Raw genomic sequence first — 20,800 nt, 5'->3', positions numbered from 1 at the left:
TGGTAGCTGTGCAATTTACCAAAGTGCAAGGCAAGGTGGGTGCTTGCTGACTCAAATTCAGAAAAAAGGCTTGTGCAGAGGTTAATTTCTTGTTCTTGTTGGGCACTTTTGGGGAAGAAAAAAAAAAGGGGAAAATGACTAAAATCACACCATTGAATGAGCTTGAACAAGTAGAAATTTGCGTGCTTTGTTTTCTACCTTGGAAAAGGCTGGCAAATTGACTGGGATTGGTCATGGTCTAAACATGGAGACAATCTGTCTCATTGTGATGGGTTAGCACTCAGCAGTCACTTGCCACATCCCTACTCACAAAGTTATAGGAAAGATTGATCATTGATGTGAGATACTCCATTCCTTTTTTTTCTAATTTCCATGATATTGTAGCATTGTTAAATCATCTGCCAATGGCAAAACAAGTAACAAGCTCTTAAAGAAGAGTGTTTAAATTCCTCCTTAATATTTACGAACTCTTTTTTTCATTTGAAAAACTTTAACTAAACTATACGCTTTACTAAGAACAGTGTTAGAAGTGAAGGAGTGTAGCAGAGTCAGCAAATTTGGTGCATAGAGTGGAAGGCACGAAAACTTTTTTCTCTTCTTTTCTTCACCGTCCCTGATCTAGCTCACAAGGCAAACATGCCTTTTCCTTTATTCTCTTTTGGTTCCCTATGTTCTAAAGCAATACTTAACCAAGCAGCTTGGACTACTAAGTTGTAATTTCGATCTCCTATGATATTCAAAGTTGGAAAATTAAAATATTTTAGTCTTTGGGATGGGTATCTTTGGAGTCAATTCTTTCTTTATTTTTATTTTTGTCTTCATTGAGGATGCACCTTAATTTCTTACCTTTTCACCAAACTCCCTCCTTAGCAAAAGGTGAAAAGTAAAAGACAAAATTAAGTAGAATAAGGTATATGGATTGTCTTCTTCTGCTTATCTTTTGATTATTATAGATTATTTTTAAAGCTAAGATCGTCTGCAAGTGGCTTGAACTCATGCACAAATTACATGAGTTTTGGGAAGTACTTATTAGAGAGCTAAGATTGTTTGCAATTGACTTTTAAAACAATTTTAGAGAGATAGACTTGTGGTAAGTACTAACCAGAAGCTTCAAGTGGAGATGGCAATGGATTATCCTAACCCAAAGCTTCAAATTAGTATAATGGATTCTTATCAGGAGAGAAAGCAATGAGGTTGAGCATTCAAATTCAATAGCCACACATGGCCTTAGCATTCCCCATTTTGAATACTGAAGAAACTAACCCTCCTGGACATGATGTGCTACGAAACTAATAAAGTTGAACATGGGTAATTGACAATTGTTTTGAACCAAATCACAAGCCAAAAATTAATAATAATTTGACCAGGAAAGGGTTAGGTTCTGCAAGTCTACGAAACTAGTCTATGACATGTATGTGTCAGTGTCATATTGACCAAAACAAGCTTAGGAAATCCCTAGTTGCCGTACGGGGAGAAGGCCCAGTTTCACAGGGCCGAATACGGATTACTTTAAACACCTCTAAAGGCCTAGGGCGGCAACATGTGGGGTTTCGGGTTGTTGGAATGGGTTCTGGTTTTCAATTTCGACATGTTCGAGTTGGAACAATAACTTATCCTATTTTACTGTTTATAAATAGAAAGGTAATAATTAGAATCAAGTAATGATGAGGGTGAATATCATGCTTAGACTTGTTAAAAAACTCTATGTGAACTTCAGGGTTAGGGTGATTTAGATTTTGAGTGAGTTGCACGATTCAATCGGGTTGGATTACCATTCTTTTATCATATCGAAACACAAGCAGAAATACCAACAGAACATCAAGCTTCCTGCCTTTAGGGTTTTTAGTCAGACCTGTTAGAGGGGTGATCGAAGAGTGTAGGGACTCATTTTTGCTTCAATTAGCAACAAAAATGAATGGTCCATGAAATTCCACCGAAAAAAAGGTCGGAATCAAAGATCAAAAAGCTCATGATCATGAATTCATCCTCTCCAGTATTTGGCTTGGCTGTCAAAATTTTCTCATGATGGATGGTGGTGTCTACCGTCCGGTCAGCTGTCTCCACACTCTGAGCCTCTTTTTTATGGGCCCGCACTGAGACCTGTTCCTGTCGTTACCTTTTATGAATTCTCTCACGGTAATCGAGCCGACGTCGTTTTAAAAGCAAGTTTGTCTTTGCATAACAAAGTAGTAACAACGGGTCCACTCCAGATATTCTCCAAGTGCTTTTAGATGATAATACAAATATAAGAAACAGTATCGATTCCATAAAGCAGAGAAAAAGAAAAAAAAAAGGAAAGAAAGAGAAAAGGGGAAGGACAACTCTCTCTCTCATCTGTATAGAGTGGGGTTGGGGTCTTTAGCAACGGGCACTGCCAAAGCTCACACTTCCCACACCAATGCACAGTCTTTTTGTTCTTTGGTTTCACGCGTCCGAATGCTCAGTAACAAAATTGACCCTTCTCTTGAACGTTCCAAGATTTCGCAAATTTTCTCTTCTGTGCTGTTTTAGCATGCAATAATGCATTGCTCGTACCCCTTCTGGGTTCACTTCCTTAGGTCTCTGTTAGTCTTGTACTCTTTGAGTGTGGTGAAAAGCTAATAGAAAAATAGGTATCCCTGGTGGATATATAAAATTGGCTTTAACAAATGGCTTCTTTTGTACACTTCAAAGAGTAAAAAAGCTAGTTGACATAACTTGTACAGGGAGGGAGGGAGGGAAGGGAGGGAGTGAGAGACACAGGGTGGGGTTTCAAGTGTTTTCAAGAGTTTTTAGAGTTCCCAAGTGTTCAACTCCGTCCCAACCCAAGTTCATTTTCAGATCTTTACTGTGGAAATGCTGAAGATGGGGTTGATCTTTTGCTTTTCCTTTTTCTGTTTTCTGGGTCTTACTGGTAAGTAAAAGAGTAAAACTTAAAAAACCCAAACCTACAGACAGTTTTCAAAAATGTTTCTTTTCATGTCACAATGTGGGTTCTTTTTCTTCTTCATCATCTTTTGAAAAATTTTCATCTTCTTTATTTGCAGGCGCAGGTCAAGAATATATTGAATACCTTACCCTTTATGACGCAACTCCAGAGGTTGTTCACGCATTGTCTCACAGTGGTCTTCCTGTAGCAGTTCCTGTGAGTGGCAATGTCCTCAGCGAGGTCTCTAGCAGTGTTTTGAAGGCTGAGAGTTGGCTCAGGCTCCATGTTCTAGCTCACTATCCAGCTACCAAAATCACTACCATTCTTGTGGGCGACACTCTTCTCTGTCAAAAGGATCAAGAAGACAGCTTGGATCTTTTACTACCATCTCTTAAGAACATTTATCATTCTCTTACAAGGTGGGGTTTAGAGAAAGATATCAAAGTGTCAGCTGCTTTCTCTTCTAGTTGTTTGCACCAAAACTCTGCTCTTTTTAGTGATGATTTGACTGAGAAGGTCATCAGACCTCTGCTGGAGTTCCTCCAAAATACAAACTCTACATACTCCATCACCCCTCCTCCAAATTTGTCTCCCTTTACACATGAAAGTTTGACTTCACTAACTTCCCACCTGGATTTCATGAAAAGGTTTGGATCTTTTGACCTTACAAAGGTCAATTTGATAGTCTCTAGTCAACAAGAAAAAACCCCCAGGAGCAGGAAGCTCTCAGTGGTGGACTCCAAGCTTGTAAAACCCTACCCAGCTAGGCCAACCCCTTTGCCAGAAATCTCTACTTCCTCACATTCATCTATTGGCTTCTCTGTGCCTGCCAATGTAGCCAAAAAGCCACATCCCCCACAATACCCTACTTCTCCACCTCCAGTTTCCTTCCCTAGTGGTTCTTCACCACCTCCAGTTTCCTTCCCTAATGGTTCTCCACCACCATTTTCCTTCCCCATTGCTCCAGAGCTGCCTCCACCCTCTGTTCCCGCCAGCTCACCTGACGGTTTCTCCTTGCCTCCTTGTAATCCAATTGATAACACAGCACCAGCACCAGCACCAGAGACAGGGGTGGTCCAAAAGCTGTGGTGTGTGGCTAAGCCTAGTGTTCCTGCTGAGACTCTACAGGAAGCAATGGACTATGCTTGTGGTGAAGGTGGTGGTGATTGTCAAGAGATTATGCCTCATGGGAGCTGTTTCTATCCAGATACCGTTGTTGCTCATGCTTCTTATGCTTTCAATAGCTATTGGCAGAAGACCAAGAGAGATGGAGGAACTTGCAATTTTGGAGGCACTGCTATGATCATCAATGCTGACCCAAGTAATTACCATTACTAAAACTTTGCTCATTAAAGTTTTTGCTCTCTTGCCTTGCTTTCTTTGGAGTGTTTTTAATTACAATGTGGCTTAATGTTTGTTTCAGGTTTTCTTCAGTGTCGGTTTGTTCTTAGCTGAACAATGGAGAATGTTGGGTTTGTTTCAGTACAAAGTAGGATTTGTGGGGTCTAATTGCAAGGTGAATTTGTCTGCTTTTCTCTTTAGTCTTAGTGATTAGTTCAGTAGAACGCATGCAGCAGGTAGGACTTAAAAATTTTGTTTCTCTGTAACTACTGTAGTAATGGGGTATCCTATGCAAAAATTTGCAAAAGACTTTTGACTCTGATTCTATATAGATATTGCCCTTTAGCTTTAATTATGTCTATCTTTGTTTGATCGCTTCACTTTTATTTTTATCTTTTTGCTGGACTTTCCAAGAAAATAGTTCCTGGTATTTTTCCATTTCTTAGTAGGAATGCTTATGTGAAGGGATTCCAACTTTACTCAACCAAAGTTTATATGTTCATCAAGTTGCAAAAATTGGGTGATGTTCAGTAATTAATGTTGGCCATCGAATAATTCTTGAAATTCCTAGATAGCAGTAGAAGAAACCTGTGAAGCTGATGCGAACGGGTGCTTTCATAGCTATAACAATGTCAATGCGTATCTATCTCCTATTCTCATTCATTCGTTCATGAAAGCTTATGTGAGTTTTCACAATGAGACAAGATTGGATTTCTGAATCTTCAGTCATTCTCGATGTGATCAATCCAACAATATTGAAGGTCATAAAGAGGGTTCCTTCATAAAATAAATGCAAATTATTTTTTTCATTTGAACTATAAATTTTATTGATGGGCTTTGAAAGTTGAAACCAATATGAGAAACTGAAGTCTCCATTAGCTGTGTAAGATTGTGAGAGGATTCAGAGTTTTCACCTTTCAATTCATCTATAATGGAGCTTTTGGACAACTTGGACATGGAAATATGAGACCAACAACTCCAGAAATGTTGTTGGGCGGCTCATAAATTGGTAGGATTTTGATCCCGGGACCCTGGGTAATGGGCCCATCACGCTTCTGCTGGGCCACTATGATTGCTGGCACTGCAGCATTTCCAAATTCCTTTAATGTGTGTAAACACCTAAGTCTAGACTAGAGCAGTAGCTTGCAGGGCAAGCCGCTGCAAGCAGCTTCGCCCTTCATAGAGACTTCTTCGCCACTTGAACCGTGATTCGCAAGTTGCAAGTTACAGTGGAGTAATTTTACGATTGTACCAACACAAACCCTTTACGGTGAACTATCCGGCAGTTTGGATCTATACCTTCTTTGGTTTTCGCGTAATAGTTCATACTTCCATAACCAGCCCATTGTATTTTTCCCTAAATGTTTCTTCTTTCTAATTTGGTGCCACTTAAATTTTGGACATTGAAAATTTCTTTTGAAAGAAAAAACTTCCAGAAGTTTGCTTTGGATACTTTAGCCCAACCTAAAGACAATGAAGTCCCTAATTAATAATTCCCATACAGTGGCCGTCCAAGAAAACTGGAAAATCGAAATTTTAAGTAGTTGGGCTTTCAGGTTCTAGACGAAGACCCTCTCCACTCCATAACAACGGTGGAAATCAACCTAAATTCAATTAACATGGGCTGTATTTGCAGAGCCATGATCAGACCTTCCACAAGAAAAGTAAAAGATGAGAAGGCAGAACCAGCAGCAACCGTTAGGGATTGATGACTGCCCTGCCATCTTTGGTTGATACTCGCTCAGTCTAGCATTGGAAAGGATTCAAGTTCTGAACACAAGAGATACATCGTCCGTCAGATTACCAACCTGATTCACAAAGTTATCCAAATTCATATCCAAAGGATAAATTTGCTTTCCTTCTACAAAACGTACATTCCTCGAGTAATCTTAAAAGAACCAGCAAAATAAGAGAAAAATACCCAAAACACTTTCAAAATGGTTTACAGAGTTTAGATCAAGGTACATATCAGCGTATAATTTATGAACAAATTGCCTATCAAATGCTTAATTTCAGTTGGCAAATCATTCAATTGACAAGTGAATTGTTAATAACCCAACTCGAAGAGGGAGGAGGGGGAGAGGAAACTCTTTACACTAAATCCAAAAAAAGTGTTCGGAGTTCATGATTGAGATATGCTTGAACAAGCATTCTCACTACTGTGTCTCGCTCGTCGTACAAACTAAAGCAGTGGAATTCCCCGCTTCATCATCTTCATTGCATATTGGACCAACGATAGCAGTGGAATGCTCTATTTCCTTAGTATCTGAATTTTCGTACTGTCACAAGAAAAACCAATTAAAACAAGGGGAATGCGAATGAACCAACCCTCGCATATAATGCCATATAATTCGACTAAAAATTCAATGAAATAATATATATACATATATATATATTTATATAATACCTTTTTATTTAGACCTTGAGCCTCCATAAGTTCATAAAATTTACGCATCAACATCTCTTCCTCCACCTACAACGGTAAAGAACTTTATAATCTCTTTTCTTTCGAGTAATTGTGATTAAACGAAGGAAAAGAAAAAAGGGGGAATTAGAAAATAACCTGAAGTTTATGCAATTCGTGAGAAATTAATGAATGGGATTCTGTAAGCAGCTCATTCTGCCTCTCCAAGTGCCTGCCAATTATAAATTAAAACAAACAAGATTTCAATTTTAAACCAAGTTTAATTTTCAAAAAAAGAAAAGAAAAGTAAATAAATTTGATTCAAGTTTACTTGAGTATCTCCCCGGTGTATCGCGGATCCATATGACAACTGGAGCTTCAATTTCCAGAAAAGTGAATCGAAAAGTCTAAAAAATTTCAAGAGAACAACTACTACAAATTTGGATTTTGGTTTTTTGGAATTAAAAGGGTAAAGAAATACCAAGAAATACAATAAAAAAAAATACCGCTCGCGGGCTTAAGAAATATTGCGGAAAGCGAAAGGGACGGGAAGATTTATACTTTACAGGGAGAAGAGAAGGAGAAACTAAAACCGACGTCGTTTGATGTGGTGATATTAAAAGAAGAGCAATTCGGCAATATAGTTGGAAATCCAGGCCCACTGGGAAAGGCCTGGTAACATATGGAGGCCGAACTAATAGTAAAGAAGGAATAAACTTTAATATAAATAATTTTTGACATAATATCTTGAAAAAATCTTAAATTGTTTAATAAAATTTAAATAAGATTTTAATCTTTTATTGCATTCAATAAAACTTTTATGTTATTATTTTAATTTAATAAACTTTTTAAATTAATGATTAACTTAATTAAAATTTTATTTGTTATTTTATATCATGTGACGTTGATGTGATATATTGATATATCATTAATAAATAATAATATGATATGTTTTTATGATATGATAATATGATATTATAATTTTTTCACTCTCCACATCAACATGCTTAGATATAAAATAACAAATAGTATTTTAATTAATTATAATTAATTAATCATTAATCATAAAGATTTATTTGATTTGAAATAAAAATATAAGGAGTTCAATTATAGAGACTCAATTGAATTTTAAAAAAGAGTTTATTTAAATTTTCTTAAGAAGTTCAAACTTTTTTTGAGTATTACGTCATAATTTTTTTAATAATTTTTTTCAAAAGTAAAAATTAGATAATACATGATTAATTAGTAAAATTAATAGAACAAGTGTGACTAGAATTCTAATATTTCTTTACATAATAATAATTCACATGTAACTTTACTATTGAATCTTAAAATTTACCATGCAATAATACCAAAATTTGCACTCTTTTTTTATAATCAAAAGTTAAGCTGAGTAATTTTTAAAAATCGATAAATTTAATTAAGTGGTCTCTTACACTCAGAATTAAAAAGTTTGCTAATAAATCCCTAAATTGGGGTTAAAATTTTGGATAAGTTATTTTTGAATTTAAATAATTTGAGATGATATTTAAGAATCGAAACGATCGCATTATAATAAAATACCTAATTCAATTTATTTTACGTCATAACCCAGTCGGTGGGGTTCTCGAGTTTATTCGATCCATGTTGAACACTTGGGCCCTAGTTTGTCATAAATGCAATTGGCCCAAAGCAACTTGATATTAATTTTTCATTGCACCATCTGGACCCTTATGTTGCGACATCGTGGGTTCTCCAGCCAGGTTGTTTTAGCACACTTTATTTACTCAACCGTTTGCTGTATGCCCCAGCCGAGGTCGTTTCTGTTTCGGTACTGTCATATGATGGCTGCCATCTGGTGCAGTACTAGAACAAGTAAGAGAATAACGTGGCCGGCCATGATCTGAACGATTAAACTCGTCGGCAACAACCAACAATATTGACTTAGTCACTCGGCTCACTAGCTGTATAAGCCAGTGTTAATGAGAAAAAATAAATAAACCCTCAAAAAAACAAAGCAGAAACAAATATATATTACGCGTCTTGAGTCATGGCAAAGGTTTGAGTAAACTACAGTCCCTTTCAGACGTCGTTTGAATACGAAGAACTGGTATTCCTTTCATACGTCAAGAGTTGGAATACATTTTCATACTTTTCTTCTAGCAATAAAATGGTTTTGTTGGCTTTTTACAATGGCCTTTGACTTTTCTCTTGCTATCTACTTGGGAAGATCCTCTTTTGAGATTGGATAGATATCTTAGTTTATCATGTAAGGCAATTTATTTTTGTTGTTGTTAATTACGTTTCACTGATTTTGAGTGCAATTCGGCGACTGGTTTGCATGACTTTAATTAATGAGATGAGGACCGGGGTTAAGCAAGTTTTCATTCGAGTGAAATGCTTGGAAATTGTTCTGGCCACGTCTCATCACGTTTGTGCTGGAATAAGCTTACCCGATCCTGGAGTTGGGCTGAGCTAATAAGTGTCACGGTTAGTGGTCCACGTCGAGCAGCTAGCCTACCCATTTCTCCATTTCTCGTGGGTCGCTGCAATGGCCCCGATCATCACTCACTGGCCGATGGACACGTGGGCTAGACAGAAGGACCCATGTAATTTCCAGAAGACTCACCAACCAGCAAAGTCGCAGCCGCGGTCACCAAGTGACACGCCGCACAATCAATATCAGATCAGACCCCGGAAAAACGAAAGTCAAGTTCCCACTTCACTCTGGCAAACGATGGTGCAAACGCTAAACACACCCATCAGAGGATTTTCTATATATATATATATATATAGAAAGAAAAAGTGCGAATGAGATACTGATATTACATTTCCGGCCTTCTCCCATGATTCCACTACACAATTTTCCATCGTACAAAAATAATTTAAAATGAAATATAATTATGTGGATCTGGAAATGCATTCACTTGTCCGATTTTGGGTTTTGGAAGTCCAAACTCACCTATTAAAAGTTCCTGTTGAAATCACTGCTATAGCATTGTTGTTTTTACTCGCAAAAGCAAGAAAGTGGAAGAAGAGCAGGTGTTAGTTTTTGACTTGGAAACAGTCAAATACTTAAGTCACACCTTAGCAGACAACCCCAGTTTTTTCACCCCATTGGACATTCCTACAAAGGGCCCATTTACTTTTGTTTATTTAAACCTATAATAACCCACACCAGACTTCACTCCAAAGGACGACCTAATCAGACGTGCAAACATATCTCAGTGTAAACGTTTCTTCAACTGTATGCAAACTCTCCCCCCGCTTTCTCTCCACTCATCAAGCACTTTCCGTCTATCTTCTCTTCTATTGTCTTGCTCCCCATATAAAAATCCCTCCTTCTTGTTCACTCAAACACTCACTCAACCCCAAGAGAAAAACTTTCAAAAACCCCTCTAATATATGGCTCTTGAAATGTTGAATTCCCCTACTTCAGCTCCTCCACTGCTCCACCATGACGATATAGACCTCCACTGTACTGAGCCATGGACGAAGAGGAAAAGAACAAAACGACCCAGAATCGAAAACCCACCAACAGAAGAAGAATACTTAGCTCTTTGCCTTCTTATGCTGGCTCAGGGAACCACTAGCGGAACCAGCCCCTCAGCCGCAGCCAAAAACACCCTCAACAATTACAAGTGCACAGTTTGTAACAAAGCATTTCCATCTTATCAAGCTTTAGGAGGACACAAGGCCAGTCACAGGAAACTTGGTGGAGCTGATGAACACCCCACCGCTGCAGTCTCCGCCCCGGCTACCACCACAGCCACGGTGGCTACAAATTCACCTCCCATGAACCAAGGTGGCAAGACTCACACATGTTCAATTTGTTTCAAGATATTTTCTTCGGGTCAAGCCTTAGGAGGGCATAAGCGATGCCACTACGAAGCTGGTAGCAATATTAACAGTAACAGCGGTGATGGTGTTAAATCGTCGAGCCAAAGTCAACGTGACTTTGACTTGAATTTGCCTGCTGGACCAGAGGATCCAAGTATTGACGTTGGCCAAAAAGATAAACTTTCCGGCGACGATGAAGAGGTGGACAGTCCTTCGGCGCAGGCCAAAAGCGGCAGCTACCACGTCTGTTGAATGTCACTGGTGAAGATTAGATTTAGTTTAGACGAATGATTGGAGTGGACTTTGCTGTTTCTTGTTTTTTTTTTTTTTTGCATGATCATCGTTATAATAATTTTTTTTTTTTTGGCTTTTGGGCTGGGACAATGTTGCTTACTGTTGTAGTATTGTTTATGTACATTCGCTTGGTGTAAGTAAGATTAGGAAAATTCTTTTAACGAAATTGTATGGTGTTCAATTTAGATATTGATAAACATTTCAGATGTTTATGTTTTAATTAAAATTATTCAGACCCAAAAAAGAAATTAAAAAAATCCAATATTATTCCAATTTCAACAAAGAGCTTGCATCTTTTTCTATGTAAAGGGAAAAGAAAATAAGAAATTAAATTAAAAGTTTAATGATGAAATTTTAAATATTTTTATGATATTTTATTTCATTTCAGATATGAATGTAATTATTTATATTTAGATAAAACTCCAAATCAATTACTATCAATAACTTATATTTAAATCTTTGAAGATCATAGATTCAAAAAATTGTCAGATCAGTAATGTTTAGACTAATATTGGTACTCACAATAATTTGAAAGAAAAGAAAAAAAGTATTGACTTGTAGTAATGGTCTCATGAAATTCTTTGTCCTAACTAAGAGGATGAGGATAAAAAGGGAAAAACTTGTTGATTTATAGCAATGGTTTCATAAATTCTTTGTCCTAACTAGGAGGATGAGGATAAAAAGAGTTTCTACTAAATATTAAAGTGTAAATATTACTTTTGTAATAGTTAATTTCAATAAGAAAGAATTATGTGATTTTTGTTTATATAACTTAATCCAAATTTAAACCAAAAACAAAAAAGTCATAACCAAAATCCAACCCATCAATCATCCAATGAATAAGTTGACTTCAACCTTAATGGGCATACAAGTTCCATGAGATTTGAGGATAAATGTTTTAACTTTCACGAGTCATATATATATTGGATTCTTGATGTGTATCCAATAAATTTTTTAATTATTATAGACATGTTAAAAATATGGATACCAACTTAATTGGTAAAATTTAAACGGTTCTTTAATTAAGAATTTGTAATTTATTTTAAAATAATTAAGAAATTATAATTGAATAACTTTGTCTTCGTTAAGAATTATATAAATAGTCCTTACACTATCAATTTTTCCATAAAAAAAGTCAAAAATTCATAACTAAGTATTGCCATTAAAGGATTTTATTCTCATTACCTAAAATTCAAGTAATTAGGTGTTAGCTAAAGGCCAAACCTGCCAATAAAAATAGTTGGGCATGGAAACAGATAAACTGATCCGTATAATGATCACAAGCTAGCCATGTGATCCTTTTGTTTTTCCTTTTTATTTGGTAAAAAACCATGTGATCTTTTTGATCCCAACAAAGAAAAGAAATCCTTAATATCCCCTAAGCCTTTAAGGAGGAAGGAACAGGAAATACATGGACCCGCAAACAAACTGAAAACATGCACGTTGCTTGTCTCCAGCTCACCCTCCAGATCCACTGGATCAGTCTCTTCTGGCCATATACAATTTAGGAGATTCTGGTTCAATTTGGTTTTTCCATGATGTGAAATCCTATTTCTATATACCTAACCCAAAACTATTGGATCTCTAATATCCATCCATCTCCCTCGTTGTCCATGTCTTTATTGATTGGTCGGCACATCTGGAGATGTTTGGTCAAAACCAAGAGATGACACCCAGTCTTTTTTATTCAATTTTCTTTTGATTTACCAACTTTGAACCAAACTGCAAGACCCCAAAGGGTGGAAGTGTTAAAGCTCAAAGCAGACTCCATCAATATATATTAATTATTGATCAATCATCTTGCATGATTTTAAAGACCGAACCAACAGGTAAGGTCTCGAAATAAATTTGCTTTCACTTAGCTCAAACTGGTTTGAACTGGCTCTCAGGAGGGAATGGGTAGACTATGGACGCTGGCCTTGGAACCTGATTGGATCCGTATATTATGATTTTGCTTACCCAGCATTAACTAATTGATAGGGTTATAATTCAAGGCCTAGGACCAAGACTTTGACAGGGACATATAGTTGAAACCTGCTCTCTTAGCTGATCAAGTCTACTCAGGCACTGCGTACGTAAGTGATGTACTCTGTTTGGTTTCCAGGACACTAATAACGAGTAACGAGTAATTTCCCTTCCTATTCTGTAAGCTAAAGCTATTCCATTAATTAAATTTACTCTAATGACTGGTATTTCCCAAAAAGCAGAAAATTTTAAGCCTAACATGTACAATTCATCATTTTTTTTCATTGATTACAAATTAATTTCTTTTACGGTCATTGGTATGCAAAATTTTCAAGGGTAAAAGAAGGCCCCAATGGTAGACCTAACTTTCTGGGAATAATTAACTACTGCGTAATAAATTTTTGTGAGATTTAGATATAGGAGTTTTTTTCTTTTATTATTAATCATTGGAGATAAAGAAATTTCAACAGCCATAAACCAGGGCTTTAAAGTATGGCCAAGGTTTGGGTCCATCTACTTCTGCTAAACCAAGCCGAAAGCCAATTGTAGGCCCAAGACTCGGTTAACCGTCTCAAACGGTCCAGCTCCAGCTTTTGTATTCAACCAGGTCGTTTCAGACATTGAAGTCACACAAAAAGCTCCTGTTACTACAAATTGGCAGACAACTTCGTGCCTGCTTGCCGAATCAGACAGACGAGTGGGGAGGTGAACATGATGGATTGAGCCTGCCATGTTCATGCTCGTTTGCTGTTTCTTTCGTACAAAAGCCTGCTGTTTGCCTGTTCCCCTTCCCAGCTTCAGTTCACCATCGCCATCATAAATAGCAAAGCATCTCATGTAGCCCGTGCCCTCCATATTCTTTTGCACTCTGTCCTCACTTCATCACTAGATTCTCATGTGTATTTTTCTTTTAAATACACGCGTGTACAAATTACAAAGATATCGACTTAATCTTAGTGAGAGTGGTCATCAATTTACATGTCAACTTAATCTAAACTTTTCATATTAGATGATGATACGAGTCTATAATTTGATACTATCTAATATTGTTTTGATACTTTTATATATGGATGAGTGAGATCATGATTCAAGTGAGTTGGAGGAGCTTAGTAGGGTTAGGCTGAGTGTGCTTAGCTGTTGAAAAAAGAAGTAAGATTCATGATTCTAGGTTGGTAGTTTGGCAATGAGATCGAAGAAAGTATATATTAGTAGCTGTAAAAGGAAAAGCCTAACTCTCCGGAAGAGGACCACCCCATATAGCTTAAAGAAGGATGGATTGTCAATTTGTCACAGAGACTATGATTAGATGACATGTAACTATCATGTCAAGAGAAATATTAAGTGGGGATCTGTTCTTCCAATAAATTTATCTGATCAGCCTAATCTATATACCTACTCAAGTGACATTGCAGCGTTTCCCCTAACCTAATGGTCACTGCTTACAGCTTTTTCATGCAACCTTGCAGTCAAACATTTCACTTCTTTTAGCTTGACATAGTTACTCTAATTTTTGTTTTTGAACATTAAAATTGTATATTTAAGCTCTAATATCTCAAGACCTTAATGTAGAACTCCCCGGATGTTCATCTTGTCAGTTAGGGCAAATAGCTCGGTGTTGATTTTGTTAGTTGTCAGATTCAATTAACCTGGTGAACGACCTCGGGCTATGAACAATCAACTGCAGAAGCTTGTTAACTGCTAGCTGCATGAGATTCTTATCAAAGAAATAAAAATGGAAAACCATTTCTTTAATTAGTCCATCAGGTGAATGAACCTGATGATCATAGTTAGATGTGGAAAGATTCCAAAACTGATTGTGGAGTCACTATATAATCATATTTTATCACTCCCATCCTGCAGAAAATTACAATCCAAAGAGCCGAATTGCATATGACATAGGAATCTTGGAAGAACGGTTTATCAGAAAGGAATAAACGGCATGAAGAGAGGAGGTCAAGTTTTGCAAGTTCATTGAACCACCATTACAAAGATATCTTTCATTTTTTTTTGCGACATTGAAACAGTGAATCTAGCAAGCTAAAACCCATCAAACGTATCTTTACAAACATGTCAGGGAAGATCTTGCTTTTTAAGTTATCAACTGATCAGAATATCGACCATCATGATTAGTGTTCATGGTTCTCCCTCTCAAAGTGTTCAAGCTAAACAACAACTTTCCCAATGCGTTTAACGAGAGCATGAGAATCCGTTGCCATGTGCCTTGATATAATTACTTGAATTTGAGTAACACAAAGCCTCCTACTTTATCAACTTGTCTGCAATAAATTAGTACTTCGGGTGAGTTGTAAATGGGCACATTGATTTCTTCTTTAGTTCAACCTTTTCTTTTGGTACAATGGCAGTTGGGAGAACACAGAAATTTGCTAGTTAAGGTTGAAGCCCGGTCTTTGCTTCACAATTTATTAATAACAGGACATGAGGTCTGTCTAAGAAGTCTTAAAGGGTCTTTTGAGTTAGAAACATTAAAATCTATAGGGAACGAGCTGGTCCCCTCGAAGTCAGGAATTTGTCCATTGAGCTGGAAAGATGGTTTCCTCAGAAGAAAAGTCGTGTAGACTAGGAAAATGGTGCAGGGGCAAAGCCTGTTTCAATTTGCAATAGACCACATGGCATGGGTCAAATAGGCCGAACACAAATTGACATCCACCAATGCCTGCCCTTCTCTTCAAATGCGCACGTCACCAAAAAAAATGGTCGTCCTTGTTTGGTTTTTCCATGAATAATAATATTCTCCAATATTATTACTACCATATTTTGTTCACATATGCATCATTTTTAAGATGTCAAGACAAATATGCCATTGAATTTGACATTTTTCTTTTGAATATCTTATGTTCAAATGAAAACGGATCATCCAGAGATACTATATATGATGAAATACGTGTTTTAAAACATTAAATTGAAGTTATGTAACAGGAGATGACCCTTTTCATTTTTTCATTCTAGAAAGCTTAACCACTTTCAAGATTCAAAAGATTATTAATATGAAATTAATATGTAGATCATTGTCGTCAAATTGTATTAGAAAAAGAAGAAGACTATATCTGGTTTTGTAGCCTAAAGTCTTAAAGGAGTTCCATACGTACAAGTAGGTTTTGTACAGAAATATGGACACCCAAATGGGCAAACGTGGGTCCTTTGAGTCTTCCACAAGAAGGGCAAGATTTTGTTATTTGCACCATGCTGATAATTAGTCCTTTTGACTTAGCCATAACTATCAGGCATTGCCCCCAACAGGACCAATCCCTACTGATAGGATCTTTCAAAAAGATTTTTCACCCAAATTTGTGTCGGATTCAATTAAGAGTGCCGACATTTCTTCAAAGAACCAATCCAACCCTGCACAGATTCTACTGATGCAAATTTTCAGCAAAGAAATCTGCTATCAGGTGTACATACCAAAAGTCTACCATTAAATAGAAATTAAATAAAGAAAAGAATTTAGAAGTTCATGGGCAACTGATGAGATTCTTGAAGCAAAAAAATAATATTAGTAAAACTAAGCATTGCATTATTATGGGGATGTGTTCACAGGAAGAATATGATAAAATCTAAGCAATTTTTATTGAATTTTTTTTTAATTTTAGTGACATTGGATTGAGTGGATATTGGAGCATTGCATGTGAGGTGAAGGGAATAAAAGAATGGATAAGGGAAAAAGGTGGTGGTCACACTTTGTCCACTTGGGGCTGGAAAGGTAGTAAGGCGTGTTCATCATTGTGGTTGGACAATCAATTATTATAAAATTGTAATGAGAAATTTTATTTTATCTATAATTAGCTTCCCGAGCTACTAAATTTAAGATAACTTTTACTGTCCATTAATAATTAATCTTTTCCTAGCTCCCACCGGTGTTATGATTTCCAATACTTGTTAAATCAATGATGAATACTTTTAAAGGTATTTTAAAAAATAATTTTTAAAAATAAGATATTTTTAAAAATAATTTTTTATAATTTTAATTATTTTTAATCAAGTTGGGTAAAATTATCCTTAATAAAATTACATGTCAAGATGTTACCTACCGTATACAGAAACATGTTACACACTATAGTTAGGTTGTTACATGTCATGTACAAAAACGTGTGACACATCATGATTAGATTGTGACACGTCATGGTTAAGGTGTTACACGTTATGTACAAAAACATATTGCACGCCATATACAAAAACGTATGATATGTCATGATTAAGTTGTTACACGTCATGTACAAACATGTTACAAGTTATTATTAGGTTGTTACACGTCATGTACAAAAACATATTACATGTCATGGTTAAAAAAAAGTTGTTACACGCCATGTTGAAAAAAAATATTGTTATTACATACCATGTTGAAAAATATTGTTGTTACACGTCATATTCAAAAACATTTTGTTATACTTTAATGCTTAAACTGTTGTTGTTACCTACAAACCAAAACTTCAAATATTTTCAACTCTCTTTATTTTTTTTATTTTTTATTTTTCTAACAATTTCATACCAATTAAAGTATTTCTAACATGTTTTTATAAATTAAAACATAAATTTTCTTATTTAAAATACCTATTTTGAGTAAAAATCGAAAAAAAATTTCATTAAAAACCTAAGTCTATAAATTTTAAATTTTTGAGTTTATTAGTGTCTAGATATTGAATTGATCCAATTAAAAACTATTTCAAATATCTGTGATCATTTCTACTATTTAGTTTTATCTGAAATACCTAAAAATTAAACTCTTTAAATAGTCATCCATTCAAGCATATCAAAACTATCCTTTAGTGTCTTCAAAGTACTGAAAATAGAAATCTGAAAGTGCGATACAGAAATCAGAAGCATAGAAGACGAATATCGAAGAGAGAAATCGATAAAATTGAAGAGAGTGGGATGTTGAGAGAGATAAATCGAAAACACAAATGAGAAAAAATTGTGATGAATGATTTAATTTATTTGAAATAGTTTTAAACGTATTTTTATCAAGTTATGACTAAATATGATTAAAAATAATTAAATTTATTTTGATATTATTTTTAAAATGCTCTTATTAATACAAGTTATTCCTCATAATTTCCTCATACTTTTATATGGACAAGTAGTTTGGTACTTACATAAAAGGACATGCATTTTTCAATATTACCTAATCCTAATCCACCTTTAATTCAGTCGAAGTTATTAACTATTATACATCAAATAATTCTCTTAATTAAGTGTCTATTAACCTTAAAGCATTATTTTTGGGTACATTCACAACTTATAACCCCGTAAAAAAGGGGCTCCGTTGGGTAGATATGGGGTTTTGGCATGGTAAGTAGTAAGCAAACAATCAATATTTGGGTTATCGAGGAAAAAACCAACCATAAAGAAACATGAGGGGGAAGCAGAAGGAGAAAGGGTAAGCACGGGAATGGAAAGCGTCCAAGTTCAGAGAAAAGGCCATGATGAAGCCACGTGAAACCCAGAGCGGGGCCCAGGCCCGGATCATAATACCACGATTGTTTGGGACATATCACGAGAAAACAAAGAAGAAAAACAATGCTATATTTCGCAGGTATTTCTTCTTCTCTTATTCATATTAGCTTAAAAAAAAAAAGTTAAAAGAATACACCAATGAAATGAGATGGATCCCATTATTATCAAAGTACGAGATGGGAATGGATGGGTCGTTATCTAGTAAACAGAGGGTTGTTTTCATCTCACGGCACACTAAAGCCAAGTGAAAGTCAGTTTGTATTTGATAAAGGAGGCACCAAAGTTGTTCATGTCAGAATTGGCGTGCATTTCGTTGTAAGAATGTAGACAGCGAAACCAAGAACCAAAAGCAAAGATTGAAAACTTTGGTGGGGTCGTCTTGTGTTTCTTCTTTTTCCCTTCTCTTTTACATTACAAAGGTGAAATAAATAAAAAGTTTGCAAAGTGTTCTTCTTTTTTTTTTGTTTTTTGTAATTCTCCAAACCCAAAAAGGAAGGGCTGTCAACTTTGGTTTTTTATTTACATAAAGAAAGTTTGGATTTTTGGAGTGGAGGGTGGTAGGGGTTGAAATCAGAATATATGTGGGATAAGAGGGTAAGGAATTTGTAGTGGTGGCGGTGGGGGTGGGGGCGGTGGTGCTGATTCAAAGGAGATGAAAGAGAGGTGTAGAGAGGTGTAGAGAGAGAGAGAGAGAGAGAGAGAGTGGGAACATTCTGAGATTTGGCTTTTTGTGGGAAATGTTAAGAGGGGGACTGGAAGAAGTGATGGCTGTCAAAAGATGAGGACCAGCTCTTCTTTTTGATGTGATTTTTGGCTGGGTAGTTTTTATGCTACGTGGGGCTTTTGTTTTCTGGTTTGGTGTTTTTCTGGTGTCCTGGCTAAAAAAGATAATAGTGGTTGCTTCATGCACTGAACAATTAACATCCAGCTAGCTCTTTGCCTATTGATGATAGATGTTGGATTCTTCGTACTTGGAAGAGTGAGAGTAAAGGGAGCTGCTTTGGGACATTTTAAGGCTCTTTTTCTAGTGACCCCTCCAAGGTGTGCTCAGATTCTAGTGCTCCACATCTATTTCTCTTTTTCATGTTTTTGATGGCCTATTTTTGAATCAAGCACTTTGTTTTTTTTTCGTTCAGTTTGAGGTGGATTTTGAGTCCTTTCTTTGGTTTTCTTCTTTTGTTCTTTACCATTGAGGAATAATTCGAAATGAGATTATGATCTTGTTGATGTGATGCTGCTTTTTGTGTTATTGGGTATATTTAAAGTTCTTTCATTGTTTTTGTCTTAAAACGGCAAAGGGAAGGTGTTTTCTTTTGTGTTTTCGAGCTGAGCGTGAATTCTTGTGGTTCAGTTGGTAGTGCTTTATTTTGGTGAAAGAACATGGGGATGTTCTTGAGCTCATATTTGTGTCACATTTCTGAATTTTTTATTATGATAAAATTTACCAGTTTCTCCTCTCTACTTTGAAGTAATTTTATTGGAATTGATGTTTGCTTGAGCAACTTTTTATTTTAAAAACCTCTAAAATTTGCATCATGTCCACTAATTTGTTGGTTTCTGCAACTCATACCTAGAAATGCTGTTCCTTTCCTTGCAGGTTTTCTAACTTAAGCATAGGAATAAAAGGTTAAAGTCTTAACAGAGGAGTTGTAATGTGGATTCTGGATTTTGGGGTTTAGAGATTTTTGTGGACCAGAAAAGTTCTTGGTAATGTTGTAGGTGTGTGTGTGTGTGAGAGAGAGAGAGAGATAGATCCATTTTGAAAACAGAAAACAAAGAGAATAAGATAAACAAATAAGGGGAGGGCGGTGGTGTCAGTTTTGAGCAAGTGGGGGTGTCTTTGGTTTTGAGAATATTATGTTTGAGAGTGTGTGTTGTCCATGTCTCCCTAGCTGACCCTTTCAGCCCGGAGTCCTTGCTTTCTGTTGCCAACTGAGGAAGCAACCACTTCCTTTGGGGTCTCTTCCTAGTCAAGTGACCAGTTTGTTAAAAATCAGTCTATCTCCATTTATTCCTTCTCCCTTTATGCGGCCTCATTTTGTGTGAAAGATTCGGTCATACTAGGAAATGCACATGATTTTCTTTTGATCCATCCTTCCTAAGATTGAAATTGAAATATTTTTAACATTGAGGAGCTCAGTTAGTGGAGAGTTCCTTTAGTGGTGATTTTGGTACTGATTTGTGCTAGTGGAATATTTGTAGATTTGAGAGGAGGTGAAATCCGGAGTGGTGGAAAGAGAAGAGGGGTTTGAATCTTCCTTCAGCAAGATGAAGTTTATGAAACTGGGATCTAAGCCTGATTCATTTCAGACTGATGGAGACACTATCAGGTGAGTTTGAGATCTTCCTTTATGAATGCTAAAACTTTTGATTCTTTGTCTTCTTTTCTTTTTTCCCTCTCAGTATGCTGGACAGACATTATGTAGTAATTACTTTCATTAGCCTTGATATTACTTGCTTCTCCTTTGCTAACTTCTCTTTCCCCTCCCTTTTCCATTGATTTTTCCCCATATGGTAATTTACAGGAGCATTTATTGTTCTGAGTTTTCCTGCCTTAATGGGCAGCTTTTGTAAAGCCTCTTGCTAATGAAATTATATCT

The 20,800-nt window shown here is 36.1% G+C and overlaps 4 protein-coding genes across 9 annotated transcripts in view; 3 read left to right on the top strand and 1 right to left on the bottom strand.

Annotated features, from left to right (window-relative positions):
• The first annotated feature begins 2,730 nt into the window (after positions 1–2,730).
• LOC110409193 (O-Glycosyl hydrolases family 17 protein) lies at positions 2,731–4,601 on the top strand. Its single transcript, XM_021418462.2, has 3 exons — positions 2,731–2,893; positions 3,027–4,229; positions 4,332–4,601. Exons 1-3 carry the CDS (start codon positions 2,836–2,838, stop codon positions 4,361–4,363), a joined length of 1,293 nt encoding a protein of 430 aa, XP_021274137.1. The 5' UTR covers positions 2,731–2,835; the 3' UTR covers positions 4,364–4,601.
• A 1,555-nt stretch (positions 4,602–6,156) lies between these two features.
• On the bottom strand, positions 6,157–7,173 carry LOC110409690 (uncharacterized). The gene is made up of 4 exons (XM_021419128.1): positions 6,985–7,173; positions 6,813–6,885; positions 6,657–6,722; positions 6,157–6,528 (listed from the first exon to the last, which is right to left on the bottom strand). The coding sequence occupies exons 1-4, from the start codon at positions 7,014–7,016 to the stop codon at positions 6,406–6,408; spliced, it is 294 nt and encodes a 97-aa protein (XP_021274803.1). The 5' UTR covers positions 7,017–7,173; the 3' UTR covers positions 6,157–6,405.
• A 2,336-nt stretch (positions 7,174–9,509) lies between these two features.
• On the top strand, positions 9,510–10,972 carry LOC110409078 (zinc finger protein AZF1-like). The gene is given in 2 exon segments (XM_021418311.2): positions 9,510–10,689; positions 10,692–10,972. Coding segments are annotated over 2 exon segments (705 nt in total). The 5' UTR covers positions 9,510–10,037; the 3' UTR covers positions 10,745–10,972.
• A 7,161-nt stretch (positions 10,973–18,133) lies between these two features.
• LOC110408810 (phototropic-responsive NPH3 family protein NPY5-like) overlaps positions 18,134–20,800 on the top strand; it is a 6,880-nt gene continuing 4,213 nt past the window's right edge. The window contains exons 1-3 of one of the 6 annotated variants that reach the window (XM_021417900.2): positions 18,134–18,279; positions 19,154–19,241; positions 20,403–20,530. In XM_021417900.2, the coding sequence (XP_021273575.1) occupies positions 20,469–20,530 (62 nt within the window). In that variant the 5' untranslated portion in view covers positions 18,134–18,279; positions 19,154–19,241; positions 20,403–20,468. Of the gene's footprint in view, positions 18,280–18,334; positions 18,620–18,822; positions 19,454–19,535; positions 19,555–19,797; positions 19,827–20,402; positions 20,531–20,800 lie in introns of those variants that run through there. The other 5 variants (XM_089782405.1, XM_021417901.2, XM_021417903.2 and 2 more) reach the window with 5 other exon arrangements.

This window comes from Theobroma umbraticum, unplaced genomic scaffold, assembly GCF_002168275.2.
Source record: "Theobroma umbraticum cultivar Fairchild unplaced genomic scaffold, ASM216827v3 scaffold_44.0, whole genome shotgun sequence".
NCBI classification, from domain to species: Eukaryota; Viridiplantae; Streptophyta; class Magnoliopsida; order Malvales; family Malvaceae; genus Theobroma; species Theobroma umbraticum.
This window is presented reverse-complemented; position numbering and strand designations above follow the sequence as displayed.

What these genes read in the sequence shown, in the direction of transcription:
- LOC110409193 (XM_021418462.2), top strand. Translation starts at nt 2,836, where the DNA reads ATGCTGAAGATGGGGTTGATCTTTTGCTTTTCCTTTTTCTGTTTTCTG. An exon ending in CTGTTTTCTGGGTCTTACTG is followed by an intron (nt 2,894 to 3,026) that starts GTAAGTAAAAGA and finishes CTTTATTTGCAG; the next exon opens with GCGCAGGTCAAGAATATATT. An exon ending in GATCATCAATGCTGACCCAA is followed by an intron (nt 4,230 to 4,331) that starts GTAATTACCATT and finishes TGTTTGTTTCAG; the next exon opens with GTTTTCTTCAGTGTCGGTTT.
- LOC110409690 (XM_021419128.1), bottom strand. Translation starts at nt 7,016, where the DNA reads ATGGATCCGCGATACACCGGGGAGATACTCAA. An exon ending in TACACCGGGGAGATACTCAA is followed by an intron (nt 6,886 to 6,984) that starts GTAAACTTGAAT and finishes TATAATTGGCAG; the next exon opens with GCACTTGGAGAGGCAGAATG. An exon ending in ACGAATTGCATAAACTTCAG is followed by an intron (nt 6,723 to 6,812) that starts GTTATTTTCTAA and finishes TTACCGTTGTAG; the next exon opens with GTGGAGGAAGAGATGTTGAT.